The 16934-nt window shown below is 45.6% G+C and overlaps 1 protein-coding gene across 1 annotated transcript; it reads right to left on the minus strand.

The window, feature by feature from the left end:
- Nucleotides 1–866: 866 nt before the first annotated feature.
- CFAP20 (cilia and flagella associated protein 20) lies at nucleotides 867–15844 on the minus strand. Its single transcript, XM_005592094.4, has 6 exons — nucleotides 15499–15844; nucleotides 4167–4246; nucleotides 3337–3448; nucleotides 2552–2740; nucleotides 2092–2202; nucleotides 867–1302 (listed from the first exon to the last, which is right to left on the minus strand). Exons 1-6 carry the CDS (start codon nucleotides 15580–15582, stop codon nucleotides 1297–1299), a joined length of 582 nt encoding a protein of 193 aa, XP_005592151.1. The 5' UTR covers nucleotides 15583–15844; the 3' UTR covers nucleotides 867–1296.
- Between the last annotated feature and the right edge of the window lie 1090 nt (nucleotides 15845–16934).

Genomic DNA, 16934 nt, shown 5'->3' on the forward strand with positions numbered 1-16934 from the left:
TGTTCCCTCATGCGGTTCCAGCGTTTAAAGAAACATTTTTCTTTAAGTCCTTACACTCAAAGCCAGTACTTCAGCTGGAACTCAAATAGAGAAATGGTGATCTGCTCCAATGCTGAGGATACAAGACGTGCTGATTACCGCACCAAAGGCGTTTAGGTGTAATTTAGACTATGTCATTCTGTCTTAAGCTCAACCTAGGACCCAATCCCTAGCAAGATGATTCCACTGGTCATATACTATTTTTTTTCCCCATTTAGTCTTAAAAGTTGTTCTGAACCAGTTTATACAGTTGACCCTTGAACAACTCAGAGGCTAGAGGCACCGACCCTCTTATGCAAAAATCTATGTATAACTTTTGACTCTCCCAAAGCTTAACTACTATAGCATCCTGTTGACTAGAACCCTTACTGATAATATAAACAGCCATTCAACACATATTTTGTATGAATTACATACTGTATTTTGTGTTCTCACAATAAGGTAGGCTAGAGAAAAGAAAATGTCATTAAGAAAATCGTAAGGAAGAGAAAATCCACTTACTATTCATTAAGTGGATCATCATAAAGGTCTTCATCATCACATTGATGAGGAGGGGAGGAGCAGGGGGTGGAGCGAGAGGAGTGGGGACTGGTCGTTGTCTCAGGGGTGGCAGAGGTGGAAGAAAATCCTCATATAAATGGACCCGCACAGTTCAAACCTGTGTTGTTCAAGGGTCAGCTGCATAATATGCCTTGTTCTTTAGATACTTTAATACAAGATAGTTCACAGCATGAAATATACAAGATGTTCAATGGAAATAGTTCTCTTTTCATATCACAAAGGAAACAGAAACATCACCATGAAGAAAGACAAACTAGGAACAAATGTACAAACCAGGAATATATCATTTTATTCATTTCCAGATTATGAGTATTACACAGCATATACAAATATTTAGATAATATATAAAACACAGAATAAACTGCAGGAAGAAATATTGGTCTGGAATTCCTTAAGGGCCATCTTGAATTCTGTAAGTTCATGGAAAGGGTATCTGCCCCGACACTGGGACAGGCGGCGGAATAAGCTCCAGCGTTCACGCGCCACTCACAGGACTCCTTACCCCCACTGCACTTACAATGCAGTTACAGAGTTACGACATGTTCACCGGTGTCCATGGCAAGCAACACCAAGTATAAATAACAGAACTACAGCAGAGTGAACTAAGATAAATATGTTTTTGCATCATCCTCCACATAGTTTCCTCTTTAAAAGAAGAGTCACATCCAGGGTCTATCCCTTGAGTCACAATTCCAGTTATTGCTGAAGGGAAAAAACAGAAAAGAGGCATCAGTTTAAGTTACTAGAAAACAGACGGTCAGTGTCACAGGCCCCTGCCTCTGGTGACACTTGAGTGGACAGTGACTGTGGAGAATGGACACACATCTGCAGCAGACAAGCAGGGAAGCACCCACTATTGTGTTAGCAGGTACCTATCAGCTGATAATACTTTTGGGCTGATTAAGAGTTAAGATGGGGCCGGGCGCGGTGGCTCATGCCTGTAATCCCAGCAGTTTGGGAGGCCGAAGCGGGCAGATCACTTGAGGTCAGGAGTTTGAACCTAGCCAACATGGTGAAACCCCGTCTCTACAAAAATTAAAAATTAGTTGGGCATGGTGGTAGGCGCCTGTAATCCCAGCTACGCAGAAGCCTGACGCACAAGAATCCCTTGAACCGGGGAGGCAGAGGTTGTAATGAGCTGAGATAGTGCCACCGCACTCTAGCCTGGGCAACACAGCAAGACTCCATCTCAAAAAAAAAAAAAAAGAGTTAAGATGGAAGCTATTTTCTGAAGTTCTGTGAGCCAGTGGTAGGAAGTGCCTCATCCCCTCTCACCGTGGAGGGGGGAGGCAGCAGTAACAGAATCTTTCACAGGAGCATTCCTGATTCAGTGCTGATGCTAGAAGGAGACCTAAGATCTTGTGATATAAAGACCCCCCAAAGTGTCAACACAGAGAGGCTCTGCAGCTGAATTCTTAGACCAGAGCACCTTCCAGGAGCACAGCTCCCCCAACTCACTGGTGGGCCTTCCTCTGGGGAAGACTGGCTTACCTTTGCCTTGTTCTGAACTGGGAGATACAGTTTGAACTCTGCCGGCAGCTCATCTTCTGAGTAGAGTCTGTCTGAGAAGTAAACCCGTCGGATGCGACAGTTTGCATGGATCTGTCAAGGCAATGCTTCTTTTGAGAGGCTAAACGTGACCGTTTTCTCCCTTTTCCAGAGTCTTCTAGAGGCCCTCTTCTAGGAATGGAAACGCTTCATCTCTGGCATTTCCTTGGCTTGTCTTAGGGATGGATTCTGGTAAGAGGGAGGTCTTTCTTGCTGCATTCACCTCTATACCTGACCCGACTCCTCAATATTTCCTGGACCTTTGTGAGGCCAAAGCTCTCTGGACAGTGTGGGAAACTGAAGCCAGAAACACACACTGTTCTGCTGTGTGGGCCACAAGCCAGTATTAGATGCAGTGTGTCCTAACCCCAACCCGGGGCTCTGTCTGGGAAAGGAGCAGTACCTGCACTCTGAGGGTCTCAATGTAATTGGTGCCATACGCTCGCCGCGTGAAGTCTAATAAGTTGAACTGAATCTGGTTCCAGCCATCATCCAGCCGCATGGGCATGGTGCAGATGAAGGGTTTGACCCGGGTGGTGCTCTGGTAGTTACTTGCCCGAAAGCGACGACGCACATTCTTGTCATCTAGTACCTGTGAAATACAGAGAAGAAGCACCACACAGAGAAGAAGCTCTGTCTTGGAAGCAGCACACAACCTTGTCCAGACAAGGACCTGAATTCCCACAGCTTGCTTTCCCAAGGCTGAGACTCACAGGAAAATAAACAGACCAGACACAGGTCATACGTTGCATGCAGATGGGCCGGAAGTAGCAAGTTTATCTTGTTTGTTGCCAAGACAACACCAGCTGTTTATGACATATAACAGTCGGCTGGCTCTCAGACCATAGAGTACCTAAATGTTATTCCTTTTGAAAAATCAGAAATACTAAAACAGAACAGCCACTGAGTATTAAATAGTCACTCCCGAAATGGATACCATGCTAACTCTGAAGCTTTGAAATCGCTAGATTTTCTAGGTGCTTACTATTTCTTTAAAAACCTGGCATTAAATTTTGATTACTAATGCCAAATTTACATAACAAGGACTGCATTGGGCTTATAGTAGAAGCAGAAAAGAATACATGCGAAAGGATAAAGATACTTTTGTAGGGCCACTTTTTCCCATCAGGTCAAAGGCTAGCTCTCTGGTATAGCCAAGAGTGGCCACATTCACGTCCGTGTACTTACCTGGACTTCGAAGGTAAAATACTTCTTCAGGTTTTTGATAATCATGACGAGGAAAGGAAGTTTAATTCCCAGTGTCTTCTTGGGGTCTGCAGGGCATGTGATGTATGTGGTGCTGTAGAGAGAGGAAATACCAATAAACACACTCCTGGACTCTCTTCCTTTGTGGTATACACAACAATAATACAGGGTCCAAGAGGAAACACTGGACAGCAGATCTAAAAGATTCAGACACGCCACCCAGTGAATCCCTCAGCCCTAAGTCAGCAGATGCTTTAACAAACGCTGGACCCAGAAATAAAAGCTTAACACAGGACTAGACAGCAGCAATAAAATATCTGGAAAAAAAAGCCAGACAGTGGATCTCAGAAGCTCCTCCAGTGCGAGAAGACCTCAATTCTGGTGCAGGGGAGCCACTGAATGACAGAAAACCAAAACTGAGACCTCTATGGCACTGAAAACCACACTGTCCACCCACTGGATGAGCTGTACAACACCGCCCACTCCCCACCCCAACACACACTTTGGTTAATAATACAGCTAATACTGACATCGTGCTTACTATGTGCTAAGCAAGGTTTTAAGTGTTTTATACATATTCATTTATTTACGCCTCGCAATAACCCTATAGGGAAAATGTACTATTATTCTGTCCATTGTACAGATGAGTATGCTAAGGTCTGGGGAATTCAGTAACTTGTCCAGGGTAAGCTCTAAGTGGCAGAGCTGGACTCACATCCGGCACTCTGACTCTACAGTCTGTGCTATTAGCCGCTATGACATATGCCTCCCTAGTACATGATGTCTCTGGGAGAACAGAGGTGGCAACCTACCTTACATTTGTCCCTTCAATCTCTAGCACCAGGGACTGGATGTCATTATCAGTGATTCTTTTGATGTGGCCATTCCGTACCTACAAGAAAGAAAATTCGATTAGTACTGAAATATCTGATAAGGTTGAATAGGACCATTTCAAGAAAACCACGGTAGCCCAAGAGGCATACAAAGAAATTTGTGACACAGTACACTGAAGCTTATATGTACGTAAGCCATGCTATTACCTCTAGACAGGGTCACATCAACCACCATGAGAATCCCAGGTAACCTGGCAATCCATAAATCAGGGGAAACTTCTCCCCAAATACATCAGCTCAATTTAGATTCAGCTAATATCTACTGAATGCCTACTATGCACCACGAATATCACACACATTATCTTCTCACTTAAGCCTCACACAGTCAAAACAACAAGGCAGGTGATACTGTTTCCATTTTATAAATGTGGACATTGGCACCCCGGAACTGCAAATCCCAAACCCTAAGTAGGAGACTCAGGATTCAGCAGTCTTTCCACTGCCTCATACTGCCTCGCAGATTTCTTTCTTTCTCTTTTTTTTTTTTTTTTTTTTTTTTGAGACGGAGTCCCACTCTGTCGCCCAGGCTGGAGTGCAGTGGCCGGATCTCAGCTCACTGCAAGCTCTGCCTCCCAGGTTTACGCCATTCTCCTGCCTCAGCCTCCCGAGTAGCTGGGATTACAGGCTCCCGCCACCTCACCCGGCTAGTTTTTTGTATTTTTTAGTAGAGACGGGGTTTCACTGGGTTAGCCAGGATGGTCTCGATCTCCTGACCTTGTGATCCGCCTGTCTCGGCCTCCCAAGGTGCTGGGATTACAGGCTTGAGCCACCGCGCCCGGCGAGAGATGGAGTCTCACCCTGTCTCCCAGGCTGGAGTGCAATGGCGTGATCTTGGCTCACCACAACCTCTGCCTTCCAGGTTCAAGCGATTCTCCTGCCTCAGCCTCCTGAGTAGCTGGGATTACAAGCGTGCAGCACTACGCCCAGCTATATTTTTTTTGTATCTTTAGTAGAGACGGGCTTTCACCATGTTGGTCAGGCTGGTCTCGAACTCTTGACCTCGTGATCCACCTGCCTTGGCCTCCCAAAGTGCTGGAATTACAGGCATGGGCCACTGCGCCCATCCTGCCTCGTGTACTTCTTTGGCCAGAAAAGCCAAGGAAAAGCTGAGTGTTACTGAGGAGGGCAGCAACAAAAAGTGAAAGCATTCCTCCCTTGGAGTTATCCTGCTCCATGCTTCCCTATCTGCTTTTCCCTAATTTTCTACTTTTTAAAGCAGGAATTCAATTCCCATCTGTGCCACACAGACGCCTTCTTTAGCATTTTCAGCCCACACTGACCTCTCTTTTCTGATTTGTTTTTCTGGCTCATGTTGTCTAGACGACATAATTTAGTACCTCATCCCACATTGTTTTGTATTGTTTGCTGCATATGTAGGAGGTGGATGACGGGGAGGAATCAATACTCAATACAGATTCCTCCTCTCAAAATATTTAGGAAAGAACAATTATCTTCAAGCATTAAACTTTTTTTTTTTTTTTTGAGACCGAGTTTCACTCTTGTTGCCCAGGCTGGAGTGTAATGACGCAATCTTGGCTCACCGCAACCTCCACTTCCTGGGTTCAAGCGATTCTCCTGTCTCAGCCTCCCGAGTGTGGAGGTAACAGGCATGTGCCACCATGCCCAGCTAATTTTTTTTTTTTTTTTGTACTTTTAGTAGAGACGGGGTTTCCCCATGTTGATCAGGCTGATCTCGTACTCCTGACCTCGGATGATCTGCCCGCCTCGGCTTCCCAAAGTGCTGGGATTACAGGCGTGAGCCACCGTGCCTGGTCTAAACTTTTAAGCAACTAATATGGACAGAACAGAGATGTGCAAAGGCACTTTCAAAACAGGGCTGGGGCCAGGCACAGTGGCTCATGCCTGTAATCTCAGCACTTTGGGAGGCTGAGGAAGGAGGATAGCTTGAGCTCAGGAGTTCGAGACCAGCTTGGGCAACAGAGTATGACACTGTTTCTACAAAAAATTAGCCAGGTGTGGCGCCGCGCACTGGTAGTGCGCCTATAGTCCTAACTACTTGGAAGGCTAAGGTGGGAGGATCACTTAAGCCCAGGAGGTCCAGGCTGCAGTGAGCTGTGATTGTGTCACTGTACTCCAGCCTAGATGACTAGGTGACAGAGCAAGACCCTATCTCAAAAACAAAACAAAACCAAACAAAACCAAACCAAAAAAACATGGCTGGGGTTGGGCATGGTGGTTCACGCTTGTAATCCCAGCACTTTGGGAGGCCAAGGTGAGAGGATTGCTTGAGCTCAGGAGTTTAAGACCAGTCTGGACAACATGGTGAAAACCCATCTCTACAAAAAATTAGCCAGGTGTGGTGGCACATGCCTGCAGTCCCAGCTCCTCAGGAGGCCGAGGTGGGAGGATAGCCTGGGCCTGGGAGGTCGAGGCTGCAGCAAGCCGTGATTACGCCACTGCACTCAAGCCTGGGTGACAGAGTGAGATGCTGTCTCAAAAATGAACAAACAAACAAACAGGGCTGGACTATTAGGGCTGAATGGAATATCATATGGAAAAGATCAACTAGGTTTAGAACAGGAGACATCAGAAAGACAAACATATGGTCTTTCTTTAGGTATTGTGGAAAGGGCTGTGTTAGGCTGCCATAATCAATGACTCAATCACACTGACTAAAGCTCCTCTTGTTCACTCATCAGACTTCTGATTACAATTTGGCTATTAGACTTGCATATGGGGAGAAATCAGTGTTGAGGCTGGCAGTTTTATTTTTCAACATAAATTATTAATAATATGTTTCTGTTTTTAGACATTAGTCTCTGTGACTCTGTCCCTGTGAGTCTGATCCATTCACGGTCTGCCTGGTGTTCTACAGGTGACATCTGATGTCACTGCCCACCCTTTTCACAATTGCAACCAAGTCTTGTCTCCTTAAAGAAGAATAAGCTCAAGCAAGAGCAAGGACCAGTTATGAAGCATCATTTCTATCTTTGACAATGCTTAGCACTGTGCTAGCCATAAACTAAGCATTCAAATCTTTGCTGACTTCTGGAATCTGTCACCCTAAGAGTTGGCACAAATGAATAGGTTCAAGGAGGGTTTTAAAAATTCCTGGATAACACATCCACCGTGGACTATTATAGGAAGCCAGAGATGCTGGGGCATATCACAAAGCCCACAGGACCGCCAGCATGAAGAATGCTTCCACAAATGGGTGCCCATTGTCAGAGACAGAATGCTGGGCTAGACGGGACCCCAGTCCCCGCCAGTGGAGCATTTCTTAGGCTCTCAAGACACAAAACGTCACATTGAAATGCTTCTCAGACAAAGCTGGCAATGTTCAATGCCCTCCTGCTTTGAATTCTGGGCCTCTTTCCAAGGAGATTAAGAGCACAAAGGCTTGGCTCTGTGCAGAACACGCCACCACTGCCCACCTCATTCGCCATCTAAATGTTCGCAACCTAAGTGGCAATATTCCTCCTATATTTTCTGTGTAAAACCAGGCAGATTCAGTGAAGAAGGAATTAATAAATCATTTCCAACTAATGCGAGCAGCCCTACTGATAAGAGCTGGCAGTATTCCAACAAGATGCAAACACTACTTTTATAACAGACCACTAATTATTCTCAATAACATAACCATTCTTTAAAATGGGACAAACTGCAAAGATCAAATAGACAGCTAAATTGAAAGGATTAAGAAGTAACTTGGGCCTGGAAACTGCTATTGTTAAAAAGCAACATGTTGCTATTTATCCACCCTTATTTAAAGCATGCCCTCAAATTTCACATCCCTCAAGCTCTCTCCGGCCAGAGTCAACAAGAGGCCTCCCTCAGTCACAGAGAGACCAGCCAGATCTCACAGGGAGAAAATGTTAAGGGAAACTGCCTTCTGCCCCTCTCAAAGTTGACGACTTCCCTGGGACTCCAGCAGATATGACCTATTCAGGTCTTTACAGAAGAAAACAAAGCCATACAATGCACACAGAAGCCAACGCAGGCTGGAAGGCGGATAGACTGTAGTATTCCTACACTTCTGCCCCGAGGCAAGCTAACTTTTAGTTGAATTTTCAATAACTTACTAAAGAGATTTCTCTCTCCCCCAGTGTTACTAGATAACAAACACACTCACAAATTTAAGTTTTACAAAATGAATGAATGTATTCCACAAAACAAGGGAACTTGGAGGGGTCAAGGCAACTTTGTTGAAGGAATGCCCGTCAGTCTCTCTCGAGTTTGAACCTGGCTGGTGGTAAGACAAACTAAACAGAGTTTTTCCCCAAGAGACTGTTTAACCCCCAAAGAAGAAAAATACAAGTATCCCCATATGACAAGCCTCCAGATGTCTGAAATAAAATTAAGTGAATTTGTTAGTGAATTATGATTTTTCTCCTTTATTGTTTAAAAGGCTGCAAATACAAACTCACTGGAAAAGAGCAGGGTGGAGGTGGTAAGGGCGGATCAATCAGATATGTGCATTGGAGGGTAGGGAATTTCCCAAAGCCTTTTCTCTAGGCTCTGAAACTAGGATCAAAGGGGAGAGGTAACAGGCAATTGGGGCAAAGGCTCCCCACCACCATGGCAATGTGGCTGTCACTGCCTAATATTATAAAGGTCTTCCAGGAAAGCAACCCCCTCCTAAAACCAGCTTCTGACAACAGCATACAGGAAGATACATGTCTCAGAAAGTATCCACGTCCTTTCCTTAGCTCCTTCCAGTTCAGAGGTCACTGGGCAGGCTTGGCTTTGGGATGAAGATAAAATGAACCGCTCAGCATTTATTGCTGATGGTGGAAGCAGGTTTTAACATGCTCTGTCCCTCTCTAGATCACAAAGAGCTGTTTTTGATTTGTTAATTCTTTTTCATTCATGACACATTCCCACTATCAAAGTGTGGCCTATGAGTGCTTTATTCCAAAAAAAAAAAAAAAAAAAAAATCTACAGCCAATATTGTTTTATTTCATTAATTTCCCCTCCTCTGCCCATGAGCTGGAGGTACTCAAAGAGGTTCAGAACCCAGTTACTGGCAATTACAGATTATAATGGTTCTCAGCCTCTGCAGACAACAGAGGGGACCAAAGCTTCAGGCTAGTCTTACACTCTCCCAGGCTTTCCATGGTTGCTAGGGCAACTAATAAAGAACACTGATTTCTCTCCCTCCCCGGAATGTAAGCCTCAGGGAAGTGGGTCAAGCTTAGGGAAAAAAAAAAACCAAACTACTACTACTGGGATAGGGAGGGAGCCGGTGGATGCTATATATTTCTATGATTGCTTTAAAAATAACACGAATTGTATCCATTCCCTCCCCCAACTTTCATTTTTCTGGCCCCACCCACTGAGCCTGGCAGGCAGCTGAACCCTCAGCCATCTGGTATCCTAGCTTTAATGACACATGCTCTAATTTACATTAAGCCATTAGAGCTGTCCATTTCAGCAGGAAAGTTCCCGCACTGGGTTAAGGGCTGGTTTCCCAGACAGAAATTAGGCAGAGGGAGACCCCTGTGGGGAGAACTGGGCATAGCTCTGACTCAGACTCCCAGGCTCCAAGGGAGTCTGAGACTCCCTTTGCTGTACTTGACAGGGGCTATCCAGACAGCAGACAAGCAACTCTGGGCATACACCAACAACCCCTAAGTTAGCGTAAGGACAATTATGTGCATAGCTAAGAAAAGGCAAGTGTAATGAAAACCCATGCCTTTGGATAGGTGCTGTGGCTCATGCCTATAATACCAGCACTTTGGGAGGCTGAGGTGGGCGGATCACCTGAGATCAAGAGTTTTGAGACCGGCCTGGGCAACATAGTGAAACTTCATCTCTACTAAAAATACAAAAAAATTAGCTGGGTGTGGTGGCGCACACCTGTAATCCCAGCTACTCAGGAGGCTGAGGCAGGAGAATTGCTTGAACCCGGGAGGTGGAGGTTGCAGTGAACCGAGATGGTGCCATTGCACTCCAGCCTGGGCAACAAGAGTAAAACTTTGTCTCAAAAAAAACAAGTTAGCATCCTAAAAGTACATGAGATGAGATTGCATTAATTCATGAAAACGCCTTTGTCTGTCTTTCCTGTCACCTTGTCTTTCTCTCAGCTGCTGCTGTATCTTCCCTACTCCAGGACTAAATATTAGACCAGAGTCTTTTGCTGTTGTTACTGGATAGTGTTAGATTCCCATTTCCTGTTCTAATTTTAAAAATAGTCTCTCTTCAGAAAAAATTTCCTACATTCTAGTTTTTAGTTAGCATGCCTTGTTGATAAAAATTAAATTGGTGCCATTTTCAGTAGTAGAATTCAGTGTATTTGGACATAAAGGTGGTAAAACTTTTTTTTTTTTTTCTGGCTTTCCCAGGGTCAGCTGGACCCTGGGAGAATGTTCTTCATTATTCTGAGTCGGGTTTTACAGTAATTGAACGAAAGCATGGTTTTTTGGGTTTGTTCGTTTGTTTGTTTTGAAACAGAGTCTCGCTGTGTTGCCCAGGCTGGAGTGCGATGTAGCCTGGGCTATATGGTATAGCCTATTGCCCCTAGGCTACAATCTGTACAGCATACAACTGTACTGAATACTGTAGGCAACTGTAACATAATGGTAAGTATTTGTGTTTCTAAACATAGAAAAGGTGCAGTAAAGTACTGTATAAATGATAAAAAGTGGTACAACTGGATAGGGCACTGGCCATAGGTGGAGATTGCAGGACTGGAAGTTGCTCTGGGTTGAGTCAGTGAGTGAGTGGTGAGTGAATGTGAAGGCCTAGGACATTACTGAACACTTTATGAACACCATACATTTATGCTACACTACATTTATTTTATTTAGTTATTTAATTAGGGCTGGGATTACAGGCATGAGCCACTACACCTGGCAGGCTACACTAAATTTATTAAAAATATTTTTCTTTCATCAATAATAAATTAACCTTGGCTTACTGAAACTTTTTTACTTTATAAACTTTAAAAATTGAAAAAACTTTTAGACTATTTTGTAATAACACTTAGCTTAAAACACAAACACAATGTTCAACTGCACAAAAATATTTTATTTCTATATATTTTTATTCCATAAGCTTTTTCCTATTTTTTTTTTTTTTACTTTTTAAACTTTTTTGTTAAAAACTAAGACACAGACACCACACACGAGCCTAGGGCCGCACAGGGTGAGGATCATTAACATCAATCACAGTCTCCACCTCCACATGCTGTCCCACTGGAAGGTCTGCAGGAGCAATAACGCACATGGCGCTGTCATCTCCTATGACAACACTGCCTTCTTCTGAAATATCTCCTGAAGGACCTGCCTAAGGCTATTTTACAGTTAACTTTTTGTTGTTGTTGTTGTTGTTTTCTTTTTTTTTTTTGAGACGGAGTCTCGCTCTGTCGCCCAGGCTGGAGTGCAGTGGCCGGATCTCAGCTCACTGCAAGCTCCGCCTCCCGGGTTTGCGCCATTCTCCTGCCTCAGCCTCCCGAGTAGCTGGGACTACAGGCGCCCGCCACCTCGCCCGGCTATTTTTTTGTATTTTTTAGTAGAGACGGGGTTTCACTGTGTTAGCCAGGATGGTCTCGATCTCCTGACCTCGTGATCCGCCCGTCTCGGCCTCCCAAGGTGCTGGGATTACAGGCTTGAGCCACCGCGCCCGGCAACTTTTTGTTGCTGTTGTAAGTAGAAGTATGTTCTAAAATTATGATAAGGCCCAGCACGGGAGCTCATGCTTGTAATTCTAGCACTTTGGGAGGCTGAGGCAGGAGGGCTGCTTGAGCATAGGAATTCAAGACCACCTGGGCAACATGGAGAAACCCTGTTCTCTACAGAAATAGAAAAATTAGCGAGGTGTGCTGGTGAGGGCCTGTAGTCCCAGCTACTTGGGAGGTTGAGGTGGGAGGATTGCTTGAGCCCAGGAGATCGAGACTGCAGTGAGCCCTGATGTGCTACCGCGTTCCAGCCTGGACAACAGCAAGACCTTGTCTCAGAAAAATAAAATACAATAAAATAATGATAAAGAGTACAGTAAATACATAAGCCAGTAACATAGTCATTTATCATCAAGTGTGAGGCACCATACCTCATTGTATATGCTACACTTTTACATGACTGGTAGTGGAGTAGGTTGGTTTACACCTACTCACAAACACGAGTACTGCATTTGACTTAACGAACAACTATTATGTCACTAAGCGATAGGAATTTTTCAGCTCCATGATAATCTTATGGCACCACTGTCATGTGTAAGGTCTGTCGTTGACCAAAACGCCATCATGTGGTGCATGACTGCATATACTATAACTCTGTTGCTAAGGACTTTACATACAGCTTCACTGAATCTTCATAACCGTGAGAAATAGATGAGAAAACTGAGTGGTTAAGGACGTGGCTAAGGTCACACAACTGGAACACAGCACAGCCAGGATGCAAATCCAAGATGTCTGACCACGCCCTAGCACTGAGGTTCTTAGGCAAGATACTGTTCTTCCGCTTAAGGAACCTGCAGTCCAGTGGACGATCTACAATAGAAAACTGCCAGCCACAGGCATACCCATGAGGCTTAACTCAAATTCCTAATGAAAGGAATGTTTAAGTTGAGATCCGAAGGATGAGATGGAGGGGAGGGGCTGTGAGCTTCAGAGTGTCAAATAAATTGCAGGTGTTACAAACACGAATGAGCAAGCCATCCTCATAAAAAGGGAAGCTTGCAAATTCACTGGTACTGTGAATACAGTACTCACTTCTACACAGACACAGAGCCTAAACAACAGTCAAACCAAATTTCTCAAGATTCTTCAAAGAAACCAAACAGAAATTCTCTCTATATATACTCAGGAAAGAAAACAGTAAAGTTTTCTGGAAATAAAATAACTATAAATAGGCACCACAGTGAATATATACCTAGTGGCAAAAGTCAAGGCCATGTCTAGCTAAATGTAGACAGTCCTCAACTCCCCACAAACTCTGTCCTTATTACAACTTTGCCTTAGTCCCTGGGAGCAGGAAAAATGTTTTCTCTATCTTCCCAAGTCTACACAAAGCCTGTCACTCAGCTGTCGCTCAATAAATCTTTAATAAGTACATCAATTCCCAGCATTCCCCTTACTGGATTGAATTTCCAGCACTTTCTGAGGACTTACAGCTGAGAAAAAGCACACACGACAAAGCTGAGGGATATGGCCCCAAACTTTTTTCTTCTCTTTCCTTCCCTTGCCCCAAGAGGCGAACAAAACCTCAGTCCTAAACATTTTTCAATTGAGTCTAAATAAGAGTTAGAAACACAAAATTAACTTTTACCATTGTGAAGATTTTGCTTGAAATGAATGTTCTAAAGGTTTTGCCAAAATGTCTCTTTAATTTACTCCAAGTAACCCTGCCAATCGATTTAACAATGTTTTCACACGTGTTTATGTCATCAGGGTACCATCCAACCTCTAGTGGCGTTGTTAAGGGACACAGTGCACCATGGTTACTTTGCTTTTATATTCTTGGGTAAACATGTTGACCAGTCAAAAAGCCACATTTGAAAACTAAAACACAGCACACAAGATCAAGCCCAGAAGGGTTAAAATGGAAAACTGATACAAGTTTCCTAACAGAAATTCTGAGGCCTCCCTACTACAGGAATTCTTTGAGCTTTAGTAAGTTCTCTGATCTGCTCTGAAAACCTCTCCTCCTAGGTCAAGTCCCATTCCCGATTTCAATTGCCTTATACTGACACTTTGTTACAATTCAGTTTCCAAATTCCACTGGCACAGAGGGCTCCCCTCTCTTGATGCCTTCTGACAGCCCATAACTGAGTCAAGCGACAGCTGGGAAACCAATCTCCTTACAAAGTTCCCAGGCACCCCGGGCTCTCTTTGTACAGACGCAATTTACAGTTTACGATGCTTTATTCCATTGTGAAAAAAACCATGAAACCAAAAACCTCAGTAAGGCAGCAACATTAAGGAACTGCTGTCCTGTACTCCGGCACTAGCTCTAGCTTGTGGATAGAATCATCTGAAAGAGAAGAGATGGGCAGATTTTACATACACGAAGGCCCAACTTCATTATATTCAGATTTTTCAACTATCTTATGAAAGTAACACTATGAACACACCATCCTCAAAGCTGCCCTCAGAACGCAGAGTTCCCTAGTGGTGACAGGCAGAAAGCTGCCCATGTTCTCTCCCAACTTTATGTGGCCCATAGCTCTCATCTGTGGATAAGGGAATACAGAGGCTTGTTCCGAGATAAAATCCAAAATTCTTGGCTTCATTACCAATAAACCCTGCTGAGATTATTCCACATGCATCTCTATAAAAAGCAGCATTCATCATACCCACACTCGACATTCTCCCAGAGAAGTACTAAGAATATGACTGAAATTCCACACTGGAGTGCCTCCCGTAACTTATATTCAAGAAATAGTACAGCTGATTGCCTGGGAATTTGCATGAAGAACGAAATACCAAAGTAATAAAATGCAGACCAATTCATAGACAGCTAGATCTTTCTTCACATCTGCAAAAAATAGACTCATCATCTCGTGGGGCCAAACACAGTATCATCTAGTGGATGCCGGAATAAAGATGAGGCCTGTACTTGGCTCTGAGTTTATTAATCCAAACAAGACTTTGACTGTCAGCATTCTGCAGTTTTCCTGATGGAGAAATCAGGCACCGAGGACATAGTACAGGCAAGTCACAGTGAGTGTGGAGCAGGTGCCAAGGGCCACTGAATTCTGACTTATTTGGGATCAGTGGGAGGAAGGGAGCAAACGAATGAAATTTAAACATCACTGGCTTGGCCGGAGCTTTTCTGTCGGCGCCTCTGTAAGGGTGCCTGAACAAAGGCTCTGTGTCTAGCGCCCAGCACCGTGCCTGGCACAAAACAGGATATCAGTAAATATTTGGAATCCGTGAATAGCAGGTACTTTCATCTGTACATCCCCGAAGCTCCCTCAAGTAAGTTCGTGCATTTCATGCTAGGAGATGGGCACCATCAACCCCATTATATTGGTGGGGAAACAGTGGCTCAAAAGAAGGGACTGACCGACCAAGTCAAGTCAGCAGCAAGGGTCGTGGCCCTAACCACACCACAGCTGCAGGACGCTTAGATCCCAGCCACGCCCACCTACATGCACCACCTCACCTCCTCCGCTGCTTACACGACGCCCCCACCTCGCGCCCCAGTCCCGCCAGGCTGAGGACAAGGCACAGCGTCCTCTCCGCCTCTCCCAGGCCCCAATTCGACACAACCATTCCCCGTCCCCAGTCCCCAGACGAGGAGGGGGTGTAGCCCCTCCACCCCGCACCGCCGCCGCCCCCGGCCCGACCTTTTTGTCCCAGATTTGCAGGGGCTTGCTGCCGATGCTGTAGAGGATGGAGAGGAAGCCGCTCTGGAACGTATTTTTGAACATCTCGCCGGCGGCCTTCTCCTAAGCCGTCCCGGAGCCGAGCTAGGCCCAGGAGTAGATACAGGCACCGAGCGGCGAAGGCACAGCAGCAGGCCGGCCCTGTTCCGAAGAAGGGTGGTTGAGCTCCCGGCCTCCGGATCTGCAGTCACTGATGGCCGGACTCGGACGCGGGAACGCTAAGTCCGCGATCTTCAGCTCCTAAGCTGCGAGCTCAGAACGGAAACCACAACAACTACCGCCCGCGCCGCGGTATTTCCCCGCCTTCAATGGAGGCGGAGGGCCGCCCGTTGCTTAAAACGAATCCCTCCGCCCATCTGAGCCCGCCCCTGGGAGCGCGGGGCCCAATCCCGTTACAAGAACCACGGACTTCCGTTTCGTTGCGCTTGTAAGCCCCGCCTGGTCCCGCCTTCTCCTGAGAAAGAGCTCAGTTGTCAAGGAACTATTTTTCTTGCCGTCGTCGCAGAGAGGCCTTTGGAAAAGCGGAAGGGCACGGAGGGTTCGGGCCTTTGTTGGTGGCGCCTGCGTGGTGTCATGGGAACGTGGCGGGGCGGTGAGTGACGTGAGGGGGCGTGACGGCCAGGCCGGTTGGAGTTGCCCGCGCGGGAGAAAAGAGGCTGGGCAGGGAAAGTGGCTTTGAAGAGCTTCTTGGCGTCGGACGGACGCCCAACGAATGCTTGTCGGCCAAGTACAGGATAAGGTTAAAGGGAGCTAACCAATATTGAGCACTAACTGTAATGAGAGCCTAATATACATTCCTGCCTGTCATTATTCACATTGTGGCATGCAGTCAAAGCGACACTCTGAGGAAAATGTATCGCCTTAAATACATTGATTAGAAAATAAGAAAGCCCTGGCCGGGCGCGGTGGCTCACGCCCGAAATCCCAGAGCTTTGGGAGGCCGGGGCAGGGGGATCGCTTGAGTCCAGGAGTTCAAGACCAGCCTGGGCAAAAAAACGAGACCCTTCCTCTACAAAAAAATACAAAAATTGGCCGGGCATGGTGGCGCGCGCCTGTAATTCCAGCTACTTGGGGGTCTGAGGTGGGAGGATCCCTTGAGCCCGGGAGGCAGAGGCTGCAGTGAGCCGAGACCACGCCACTGCACTCCAGTCTGGGCGACAGAGCGAGACCCAGTCTCAAATAAATAAATAAATAATCCTGAACATTAAGATAAAGGCAGAAATTAATAAACAAAATTAAGAAAGTTGAGTTGAACCAACAACTGATTTTTATTATTTATTTATTTATATTTGAGACAGGATCTTGCTCTGTCACCTAGGCTGGAGTGCAGTGGTGCAATCATGGCTCACTGCAGCCTCGACCTCTCCTGCTCAGCCAATCCTCCCACCCCAGCCTCC

The sequence above is a fragment of the Macaca fascicularis genome, chromosome 20 (assembly GCF_037993035.2).
Source record: "Macaca fascicularis isolate 582-1 chromosome 20, T2T-MFA8v1.1".
In the NCBI taxonomy this organism is placed as follows: domain Eukaryota; kingdom Metazoa; phylum Chordata; class Mammalia; order Primates; family Cercopithecidae; genus Macaca; species Macaca fascicularis.